At 44.5% G+C, this 11967-nt stretch overlaps 1 protein-coding gene across 1 annotated transcript in view; it reads right to left on the bottom strand.

The window, feature by feature from the left end:
- Window positions 1–5894, bottom strand: part of CHD2 (chromodomain helicase DNA binding protein 2) — a 28818-nt gene extending 22924 nt beyond the window's left edge. The window contains exons 1-7 of the mRNA XM_010084690.1: window positions 5731–5894; window positions 4290–4412; window positions 3806–3955; window positions 2729–2862; window positions 1861–2086; window positions 1033–1133; window positions 69–244 (exon numbers count right to left, since the gene is read on the bottom strand). Of these exons, the coding sequence (XP_010082992.1) occupies window positions 69–244; window positions 1033–1133; window positions 1861–2086; window positions 2729–2862; window positions 3806–3955; window positions 4290–4412; window positions 5731–5741 (921 nt within the window). The 5' untranslated portion in view covers window positions 5742–5894. The remainder of the gene's footprint in view (window positions 1–68; window positions 245–1032; window positions 1134–1860; window positions 2087–2728; window positions 2863–3805; window positions 3956–4289; window positions 4413–5730) is intronic.
- Window positions 5895–11967: the final 6073 nt, after the last annotated feature.

Here is an 11967-nt window from a genome sequence, read left to right as displayed (position 1 = left end):
TCCTGCTGCTTGGGTCATCACCCAGCCTGGAGAAACCCAACAATAGGGGAAAAAAGAAGCAAGCAAACCTTGCAGTCCCGGGTAGGAATCGTTTTGGAGTTGTTACGATTGTTGAAGCTGTCGATGCAGTGCTGAAATTTCTTGCTTATCAGAGCTTCATCTTCCCAGCTGCACTCAGCATAGGGCAGCCCCATCCATTTACACAGGTATTCAGGGTCATTTGAGGATGTTTTGCGACTGTTTGCTGCAAAATATGCAAAAAAGCCCAAACCTCAGCAACTGTGGTTGTGCGGCTGAACCACAAGCATGGCTCACAGGGGCAGTCTGAACCACCCATACAACCACAAGACAGGTCTCAGCTAGTCACAAAAGTTTAGAAGGGCCAAATAAACGCTCCTTTACCTGGGAAATCCGAATGTCCCACTGCGGACTTGCTGGTCTTCACAGCTGTGTTTGGGGACAGAAGGGAAGGAAGGGTTTGCAGTGCTGGCAGACAGCAGAGGGAGCAGGGCAGGCAGGCTGGCACTGCCACACACCCCACGTGTTTTTATAGGAATTGGATCAAAATAGGTTCAACAGCTTTCCAAGCCCATTCCCAAAGCAACTGGAGCTGGCACCTCTGCCTGACATTATGGTGATATTACTGAAGAGCTCAGTAAGTCCTGTTTTTACTTTTAATAAGTAATCAAGAAAATCTAACCCCTGAGCTGCCATGCTCAACCATATCACAGAAAGCAGTCATCACTAAAGCCAGGTCTGTGCTGCTGCTTTCAATGCAAACACCTTGCATCCAAAGAGCTGAAGTCAAAGAACTTCAGCAGCAGCAACTTCAACATCCTCTTGGAAACTAGTGTATCATCCCATAGTGCAGGCAAGGAGACTGATTTGTATTGCTTGTAAATATTATTTTTTTTTCTCCAGAGTTACTGGAAGACAGGGAAAAAGAGAGCTGTACGCTCATTCTGCTGTGGCTAGAGATTACAGTTCCCACATCCTACTTGACCCTTTTACAAAAGTGTTGGGTTCACTTACCAATTACTCTCTCCACTATTTGATACTGTTTGTTCAGCTCTGAAGCTAGCTCTTGTTGGCAGTTGAAATATTCTACATCTTCAGGCGATACCTTTCCCAGCCTAGATGCAAAAAAATCCAAAACAAAAAACCACTATAATGCTGCTGTCATAACACTCATGAAGGTCACATATAGAAATTCTACTTTCCTATCTAGTTCTGTCATTCAGACAAGTCACTGAAGCAGATTGCTGCTTATATGACACATTTCTTAAAGCTTCCTATAATTATAAATCATTACTGAGAAGCAAACGTCATAGATGTTCATACTGTCTCCCTGTCAAATGACTCCTTACTCTGCTGCAAGAATCAGTCTCAAAACCACAATCAGATAGAGCTGCTGCTCTAGCTTTATCACTTTGGAAAGACACTGTAGCTCCCCTTATAGTTCCTTGGGAGGCTGGATATAAACTGATCCAAAAATTTGCATATAGACAAGCCCATAATTAGCAAGGGTTAATAAGGCTGCAAGTCCTCATGTCACCTGCCGGGCCAGCTGAATCTGTGCACCATTTATTTGTTATCATCTACCCCAATTCTTAAGCCTGGGGAGTGGCAATATTGCAGATTTCATGCCTCTTCCTCTCTCTCTCAACACTACAGGCACAGACGTCGTTTCTATGGGGGGGATGTTCATCAGAGAGATGTGAGTGTTGTGCAGCAAAAACAGTTGCTTTGTATGAAACATGCTTCGGAAAAACAAATCAAATGTTTTCAGTCATGACTCTGCAAAGCTCTGGCTAAAAAAGATTTGCCCAAGGCCAAATCACTGGTTGAAGTAAAGCATACCATTGATTGATCTCCTCCTCTTTTTTCTTGAAGTTTTCTAGCTTTTTCAGGCCCTTCACTTTCTGCTGCTGCAGGGACTCTTCACTCTCCCATGTGCTATGGATGTATGACCAGCCTTTCCATTTGATCAGGTACTGAACTTCTCCCTCCTCCTTTTCAGGATCAAAGTCAGCACTTGGGTTGCCATTGGCTTCAGTTGCATACACTGTGGTGGAAGCGCCAGTGGCTGCAAAAGAAATCAGGCTGTAGTCTGTACCTTTGTTACCAAGCACTGGACATGAATTGCATTAGAGCAGAAGGTTATTTTTCTAATACATCCTTTGTGACAGAAAAGGATATCCTACAGATTCTGCAACCCAGTAAGACAGGCACACAAAAGTTTTCCATACAACAGAATCTTTTAAAATCTCTCTTATCATAAATGCTTTTTCTTTAAGTATAATTCAAAGGTCTCTTGAAAATGTTCACGACCATTCAGTTTTACAAAAACACTTTTGAAAGGCTAAAAGAACAAAATATCAGCTTTATTTTCATTATGGCTTTGTCAATGGAGCTATGAAAACTGACTCTACTGGAAGATCTGTTTTATCTCTCAAAGAAGAGAAAAGCAAGAATTACAGTGACTGTGTCTTTAAAACGTGTGCATGCTAAATGACAGCTGCCAAGCCCATAAACTTGACATTTTAGGTTTTTCAATACTTCCTTTTACAAAAGCTGCTAGAAGACATAAATAAGAGGCATAGAGGAAAGGGTGAAGAGCACTGAAATGACCCTTGGCCCCACTTTGAAGTTGCAAAAGCCCAAGAGAAACTGTGAGTGCACATGATGATTGACATCAGAAATAAAGGCTTTTTCCAGAAGTACACACCTCCTTTTTTTCCAAGCCTGATGTCCAAGACTTTCTCAATAGTTTCACTGTTGTCTTGCTGTTCATCAGCTCCTTCCCCAGTCATCTCTATCAGGTCATCAGAGTCCGTCTCAAAATCATCATCTTCTTTGTAACTGAACAAGATCAAAACCAAACTGATAAAAAGCCCTTGACTCTTCCCAGTCCAGAAACACAAAGAATGGCATGGACTGGAGCAAGCCTTCTCCAGTATTTATCCTGGGGTTCAGTGCATGTTCAGCATGTGCATTTCTTAAGTTAGACATAACTTAAGTTAGCCATCAGTATTTTTCCCTGAGACACTCAGATAGCTACACTCTATCAGACTAATATTCTATCCCATCCATAGAGTTTTTCTGACCATAGCTGACACCAGATGCTTCATAAGGAGGTGAAACAATCCCTGCAGCAGAAGCAAGACCATCAACAACAGAGAAAGTCTCCTCTATCTGGTGAAAGATTATTTTATGTTTAACAATGGAGTCTGCAAAGCACTGAAAGGCTGCATGGGTGCCTTACACTGCCCTAGGAACTACACTTCTCATCTTTGATGAGCATTTAACCATCAAAAAAATATTCTTCAGGTGGCTCTCTGCAAGTCCTTTATTAGGACTGCCAAAATGTGAGAAAGTTTATTGGAGAAGGGATAATGCTTTACCTCCACCATGGCTCAATGCTCTGTCTCAAGGCATCACCTATCAGCCACTCTCAGGCAATCGATCTAATCCAGCAGAGCTCATTTTACTCATTTTAATCTATTATTTGTAAATCTTAATGTCATCTGAGAGTGCTTTAACATTATGCACACTCCCTCACATTTCTCTAAGAGGGAGAAACTGGTACATATTCGCTCTTTAACAGATGGCAGAACAAGGTAAAGATAAGTCAGATGTTCACAGCATGAACCTGTCGAAAGAACCAGATCTCAGCCGACGGATACCTCCAGGGCAGAGGAGGGTCTCTCTGCAGGATCACATAGGGGAGTCAAGGCTCTCTGGTGCCCCTCTTTCCCCACCCAGCCAGCTCTCATCATCAAGCAACCCCATACTTTTTTGTTACCTGACATTTTTAGCTGCTCTTCGTCGAGTTTGTCTCTTGGGGGTTTCATCATCTTCGTCATCATCGTCATCTTCCGATGAGTCCGGTCTCTTTCTCTTCTTCCCACGCTGGGGTTTGTGAGGCTTTTTAAGACTAGTTTTGGCCACCGTTCTAAAATAAGAATGAATAGAAAGCCATAATACAGCGTGTTTTGTGGAAACATCAATTTTAGTAAGTCTTTAAGAAATCATGAATCTCAAATATTAGACTCCCAGGGATTTAGTCTGCTCTAACTACCATGGAAACCACTGCATTGCTCACTGGAGCATGAAATGGGTAAACAAGAGAGTAACTAGGTCCTAGGTTTACTAGGGTGTAAATAAGGGTAATATTGCAGAAAAAAAAAGAAAAAAAAATTCTTTAGCGACAGAGATTACCTCCCACCCAGCACAAGCTGAAAAGACATATGCAGAAAAAGAGACAGACTGAACCAACCACTGCTTACCTCCTTTGGGCAGGTCTTCTTGCTTTAACTTTCTTGGGTTCAGGCTCACTCTCTCCACTAGTGCCTTGTTCTCCTCCATCTTCATCCTCATCTTCACCAGAGACCTCTCTTTTCCATTTATTTCTACGGTCAGAAACGGAGGTCACAAAGGGCAATCATGTTGCAACACAAAGACATCCGGATCACGTAGGTTAATACTAGCAGGCCATAATTACAAGAAAAAGCTCAAAGCTGCACTCTTGGTGGTTCAGTGCAATGCATGGGGGATTTTATGGCATGATTCTCTGCTTTTAGTCCCTAGGTTTTAGTTCACGTAGGGGCAGTATGTCTTGAGTGCGAGTGGCTCTTAACACACACTCCAATGGTGCTTGCAGCAGAACGGAACTTCTTATTACTGGGTGGGCAAGTGCTTCAATTTATTTACTTTTCATTTTCACTTCTGCATTTTTGAAATGAGCTGGAACGATCTTAAGAGGAGTGCTCGTTTCCACTTACAGAGTACGAGCCACAACATGCCCAGTTACGTGATCTCCTTGTAGCCCAGAAAATGAAGCAAGTCTGCCATCAAAATTCAGGCAATTAAAGTTTCCAAGTGTGAAGCCAAATCACACCATACCATCAGTGGAAGGAAACAGGTTCTCTGTGAGAAATTCCGAACAAAGCTGCAGCTCCAAAATACCCTTTGAAGGAGCCCCTCCTCTCTCCACGGGGGCGTAGGGAGTCCACAGGGATTATTCCCCTTGCCCAGGAGAGGTGCACACTACCACAGTCCTCCCTGCTCTTTATTACCTTCCCTCCTGTGTACAACTAAATTAAAAATTTTAAAAGACATGAAACAGGAGAAAAGGAGCTGGATCATGTGGCTGTGTTTAAGTTTTCTCCAGCAGGCAGACTGTAATTCCTTTCACTTCTCCTTAGTGTCTGGAAAAATGAAAAAGTACTTACTAGATGGAAAAGGGCAGTAAAATAGGACTGTAAGTGAACTCAGTTATCAGACATCCAAAATATCTTATATGGAAGGTCTTTTGTTTTATCAGAGGGTTATGAAAGATCAAAGAGGATAATAATTTGGCATTTTATTCTCCATTAATCAAAAAAGGGGGAGGAGTAGGGATTAAACTATTTTAATTATCTCTGAAGGAGAATAAGTAACCCAATGGAGAAGTGAAAGGCTGACGACAGAAAGTGAACCTGACTTGTTCAGATTCCATCACAGACCAAGTGGGAAAACAAACAAAAGAAAAGCTGGGAAATTGCATCCACCTGTAGATCCATATTCATACTTCAATTGTAGTCATCCAAAGCATTATTACTGGAAATATTAATTTTTTTTTTACAAGCTCTCCATGTTGACAATGCCCATCAAGTAATCCAATACTACTATTCTGAAAAATAACAAGACAAAGTACCACCATTCAAAATGCTTTCCCTAGAAACTTACCTTTTTTTCATTTGCTTCTGGCCTCTTCTTTTTGGGCTGTCATTTTCAGAATCACTACTTGCCTTTAATTGAAAAGAAAGAAAATCAGGTTGTAGGCTTCGCTCTGGACTGTCCCCTCAAGGACGCAACTGAAACGCATGCACGCGGTCCGAGCTCGGACACAGCTCAGCTGCTCTTTCACTGCAGTGCTGGAAGGATGCTTTGGTGCAACGGGGCTGCAAAAGAACAACCAGTTCCCCAGCAGCGCTCCCTCAGCTGCTGTGCTCTCAGCATGAAGATGGTAACCTGCAGAAAGGCTGGAGAGATCTACTGCAACATCTGTCCTCAAGTCCCTGACCTCAGGATGCGCAAGGCTGCGACCCACCTACCCCTCAGCATCAACCTCCGATACCCAGCAGATGCCATCCCAGTGGTGGCAGTGGCCAGGCAGACCCACAGGGTGGGCAATACCCCATGATTACAAAACCACAGGGTGAATTTAACCCACCAAACCTTGCACTGCCCAGGTGCTCGAGGCAAAACGTACCCAGAGAGAGAACACGGCTCAGCTGCTGCTGCCTCTGCTTATGGTGCAAGGTGAGCATCACTCCCATCTGATGCTCAAGAATCAGGCAGCAGTGTGACCTTGTGCTCTCTGGAGAACATTTTCAGGGCCTGTGGCAGTGCTAAGGCTCAGCTATTTCACCAGACTTTTAACTGAAAGTGTGGTGGCTGAATGTACTTTCCTGAGCACCTGTATTCAGGAATCCTGCAATATTTGGGGGCATTCAGGTTTAGTTTCTGTGATCGAAGAAACGTTTGCAGCCACACAAATGCATTATGACCTCTGCCTTCGTTAGAGAAACTTCCTATACAGAAGGAAATTCTTATAAAAAGACAATATTTTCATCACAAGAGTATCCTTGCTTTCCTGAGTCACTGATGACCTGTCTGGGTCAGAGTTGTGCCCGGCTGCTTTCCTTCCTCCTAATCCTCCAGTCTCCACCAGGGAAGTCTCTCCGGCTAAATATATCTAGAGATCTCTAACTACTTAATGTACTATTTTAAATGTGGGCGTCATTAACTCCTAGAGACCAAGATAGCTAAAAGAACCCAAACAAACAAAAAAAACCAAATAACTTCAGGCAGGTTGCACACAACCCCATTTTTGTAAAAACTAGTCAACCATAACAACAGATCACTGCACAAATAACGCCCCTCAACCAACAGATGACTTCACCTTATACACTTGCCCCAGAAAACACAAATGGGCAGGGAGACAACTGAAGAAACCAACGTGAGATTTCTAAAGGAGTATTAAAATGATAGAAGTAACCTCCAAGACTGCTTGCTCTAGACACCCCTCTGGACACAGCCAAAGTGTACACCAAGAGCTGTTTACATGAGAATTTCATGAAATGGTGTGAGCTGAGGCTCTGAAGAGCCATAGCCCATTCCTCTGCTTTCTTTCTACATCCTTTATTTCCATTTTCCATCTTCCTTTTCACTAACAGAAATTTCTTTCTTGTTGCCTGTGTATCCATTAACATACACCACACTAGATCACAAGCTTTGCTGAATTTCACTGTGTTTTGCTGTCAGATTTACATGTGACACAATCACACCTTTTGCACCGTATCTTACTATGAATGTGTGTTCATCTATCTGTTTCACAGCCCTGCATGAAACCCCCGTCTCATATACCAAGCATCCAGGAAGCAAGTGACAAGCAAAAACCACAGAGAGCCCTACCTACCCGTCAAACACAAGCTAAGCCTTCCACTGCTTTCAGTTTCGACACAGCAAAGTTTCAAAGTCCTCAATTTTCTTTTTCTCTTTTAATCTCTATCCACTTTCTGAAGCGTGCTGCTTTGCCATTCCAATTTTGGCATGTTTTTTTTTGAGAGCTGTCCCTCAATGCATGTTTACTTTTTGCTGTCTTTTGGCAAACTATAAGCAAAGAGAGGTGAATTTTTCTTCTGCTCTACATCAGAGAAGATCAGATTTGGAGAAAACCAAACATAACCTTTGTCTCTTTGAAACTAACTCCACTTCTTTGCCAAAATCTCATTTTTTCCAAGTTTCTAGTGTCCACTTTCCTAACGCTGCTACTCTGTCACCGTCTCTGCAGAACCACTGCTCATCTCTGAATGACTCGTCTTTTCTTCTCATCTTTCTGCCTTGAAAAATGTGACTTGTGACTACAAATCAGTCACCTTCAGTTATGTTTTTCAAAGACACCATTGTCTTTTTTGGATGCATGTCAAGCCCGGCTCTATCTCCTCTGACACAGCCAGTCCCCAGCCTGAGTCACCCGCCTGCCTTGTGCTCCCACGTCCTCCAGGAAACACCGAATGCCGGGAAGCGCCATGCCCACAGTCCCGCAGCCGCCCGCGACTCAGCCTCTCCTCCCAGCCCACGGCTCCTTCTCACCAACTCCTCCTGGCATCCTCACCCTGGGCTGCCAGGCTCCAGCTCTCGGCTGAAAGCTGCTTTCTACCATTTTATACATTATTAATAACATATTTTTTTTTTAAAGCATAAGGACATTTTAGCAACTTCTTAATTTTGCTTAAATCCACGTTTCAGGACCCAGCTGCAAAACTCTCTGCTGAATTGCTCAGGTCAGCCCAAGGGTGAGATTTGTACCTCTGCCCTGGACTCTGCAGCACAAACAGAGCCTGTGCTTGTAACATCCTGTTATCAGCATCAACCCACAGGCTCTGGTTGGTAGCAAATTCCTCCGTTAAGGAAGCACAGATGATAAGCAGAGAGCTGGGAGCACGCCAGGTCCCGTCTGCCCTCCCGCCTGCCACCTGCCCACATCAGGAAGCTGACTGTCTGGGAAATCACGTGCAACTTTGATTTTCATAACGTCACCTCCCTGAATGACACAACCTAAGCTGGCCAAATCCATCTCAAGTCCCCACCAGGGTTTTTGTCAGCCCAGCAAGAGATGCCGGCAGCACCCTGCTGGCTCTCAGAGCCCCAGTACCAGCGCTGGAAAAACTCTGCTGGGCTCAGGCTGCCCTTCTGGGTGCTGCTGAAAGACGTCTTGCCTTCTCCTCCCTACCAAATACTATAAACGTGCCCAACTCATTCCTGCATCACTACTTCCAACTGAGCTAGGAATTAGCCTCTTACAATCTGCTTCCCCCACCTCCAGCCAAAGGGATCAGCCTTCCCTATCCATCCTCACTGATGCCTCCCATCTAATTTATCCTTGCTCTCTCCCACACACTTTTACTAGATCAATTATGCTGTATTTTGCCATGGAGCAGTGCTGTACAAAACATAATGATGCTTCATACGTAGCACCAAGCAGAGCAACACAGTAGCAGCTTTAAAGTTCTGGTCCTACAGACTGTCCACAAATGTCCTCGCCACTAGCCCAGGGCAGGAGAGAGATTCAGGAGAGATGAAGACTTGCTTAAACAGAGTCAAGAAATATTTCAGATTGAAGTCAAAGTGAGGATTTGCTCATTTCAGGTTTAACAGAGGCCAAGCGCTAGCGCTCCAGACACGCTGGAGAATCCCAGCTCGCCAGTTTAGTTCTTCTTTGTCTGCTGAACTTCTCTCTCCCTGCAATACTGGTAGCATTTGAACTTTCAGAAAAGATGAGAGGCACAGCATGAATCAAAATGTAAATTAGCAAATTTTTTTTTTTTTCAATAATGAAACCATCTGTATTTTGGGAACACCTCTGGTGCATGACTTGTGGCCTCTCTCTCACAGCAAAGATGCATTGTGCCCTTTATTACTAACTCCAATCTCAAACCATCCTTTTTATAATCACAAGATTGTGTTTGTTTTGGGCACATTTATTTCTCGACTGCCCCAGAATACCCAGAAAGGCACCTGGCTCTGCATGTCTCACTTCCTCTGACTGAAACCTGAAGTTGATTTATTAACTGCAAAGAAAACTCATGGGCAAGTACTGTTTTTACTAAAAAACTCACATGTGCTCTTATTCCTGGAGACAGCTCTACCCCTCTGCGCAGCTCTTTACCCCTATGCAAAACTGCACTTTCGTTTCCCCATCTCTCAGCCCACGCCTGGGTATTGATCACCAGTTATCACCCTCTCTGATTGCAGCTCCCAGACCTACACAACCGCCTGGTGGCCTGTGGGCACTTCCCAGAAGGCAATCATTTCTAACACAGAAACAACCCTGCACAAACTGCTGGTCTCAGAGGACAGACTAATGATTGAACAGTGCTCCAAAAACCGAACAGCCTCCACCTACGCATGATCTCCCCCGAACAGGGTGAGTCACGGAGCAGCATGCGGTGCGATGGCTGATCCTTGTTTTGCGCTCTGAGCCTGCCACGCTGCTTTGCTAACACTGTAGAGAAGCATTAGGGAAGGGAAGAAGGACATTAAGAGCTCCTAGACACTGTGCTGGAAGTTCCAGGCAGCAAGCAACAAGAGCAGGTCACTGGCGACAGGATTAACCCTGTAAAGGTAAAAAGCAATCTTAAGAGATGTCAAGCACCTTGGGTTTCTGCCAGCTCTGGCAGCAGCAAGGAGTGCTCAGCACCACGCAGGCTCGAGCTACGCTATTTCCTCCCTCTTGGTGGTTAGGTCTTCCAAAAGCAAGGTTTTCCATCTCCTCCTGCTCTTTGCGAGGCCCCGGCAGCGTGCTCCTGACATGTCACACCCTCCATCGGACTCTGCTGCAGATGGGAGTTGCCCTACAGGGACCAGTCAGCGTTGCTTTAGGGAGAGAGGGGAATGAGGGTAGCCCAATTCTGTTAATTTTGGCTTTCCGTTTCACAAAGGTGGCAGTGGGGTCATTCGGAGGATTTTTTTTTTGTTTTTTACAATATTTTGTGGTATAGCAAAGTTTTTACATCTTGGATTTTTTTTTTAAACGTTATTGTACCTTAAGTAGTAGGAAATAAGGATATTGAAAAAGAAAACAACATTTGCAAAACCACGTAATATTGTAAAACAAAAAAAGACGGGACTTACCTGAGCCCCTAACAGGGCACTTGGGTCTGCAGCGGAGGTCTGGGGTGGGTGTGACATTGCCAGCACAGTGCATGCCAGGGCATCGCACAGAGAGGCGGCCAGCAAGCCTGGGCTTTGCCGAACTTGAAAAGGAAAACAAAAGCTAAGTCAATGACGTGCCCTAAGCCCCTTCCTAACCTGATGCTATGTGGGACATCCAGCACAGGAGTCTGTGGGGGCGGGTGGTGGCACCGGGGGTGACGCAAGGCTCAACGATAACACACCAGAGCAAGGAGCGGGAGACCTGCATTTGCCACACGACTCATGACCTCTCGAGCATCCAAATGTGCATTTTGGTGGCGAAGCACAAATAGCCTGACCATCAGAGAGCACTGCTGGGCTCCTGCGCTCCCGAAAATCTGGCTACTTATCTTTAGACTGCATGTTTTTATCCCTAGCTCTAAGTCTCTCCCTGGGTTTCTTCTCCTTTGCGAGTACTGAACCCTCCTGAAGACCTGCAGAAGAAAAGCCCTATGCAGAAATCCTGTTAGATGCAAATGAAGGCAGCAGCTAATTCCTACATCTTCAGAAAAAAACGTTCTAAACAACTGGAAGGTCTGTTGTCAGGCTCTGACAACGATCACCTCCAACTGAAGCATAAGACTCCTCAATATGCAACCAAAGAAAAGTCATGGTTCATAAAGCTGAACATGCACAAATGCATTTATCAGCGTGATCCATTCCAGGATGTTCAACAATGTTTTGTTGTTGTGCAGTGTTTCTGGGAAGATTTCTTTATTCCTGGTTGAATTTGTGCTGTGTTTGGGGGTTTTTTTTGGTTGGTTGGTTGGGTTGGGGGGGGATTTGTTTTTTGTGGGATTTTTTGTTGATTGGTTGGTTTGTTTTACACAGACTCATTCTCTCCAGGACGTTTCGACAGCAGAGCATGACCTGCATTATGCCCCATTCCAGTAATAAGATCAGTGCATGCAGATCTCAGCCCACGCAGCATCCCGCTGACTCCAGAAGCCAAGTGGATGCAATGGCAGGACTGGGACCTTAACTGTGAGCTCCAACATCCACACACGAAGCAAGGACTTGGTGTTTACAAGGCAATACAGAAGAGACCTGTCTTTGCTCTTTGGGTTTGGCTGGTTTTATATGTTCGGTAACCCCTCATCCTTTTTTTTTTTTTTTGTCCTTACCTCATCTTTTATATTAAATCGCGACGGTTCTTGTCTGCTTCGGTTTGACCTCCTAACCCCATAAACATCAGGATATTCTTCCCACATCTGCAAAAGAAAC

The sequence above is a fragment of the Pterocles gutturalis genome, unplaced genomic scaffold (genome assembly GCF_000699245.1).
Source record: "Pterocles gutturalis isolate BGI_N339 unplaced genomic scaffold, ASM69924v1 scaffold7135, whole genome shotgun sequence".
In the NCBI taxonomy this organism is placed as follows: domain Eukaryota; kingdom Metazoa; phylum Chordata; class Aves; order Pterocliformes; family Pteroclidae; genus Pterocles; species Pterocles gutturalis.
The sequence above is the reverse complement of the archived record's forward strand: the minus strand, read 5'-3'. Positions and strand labels throughout refer to the sequence as shown.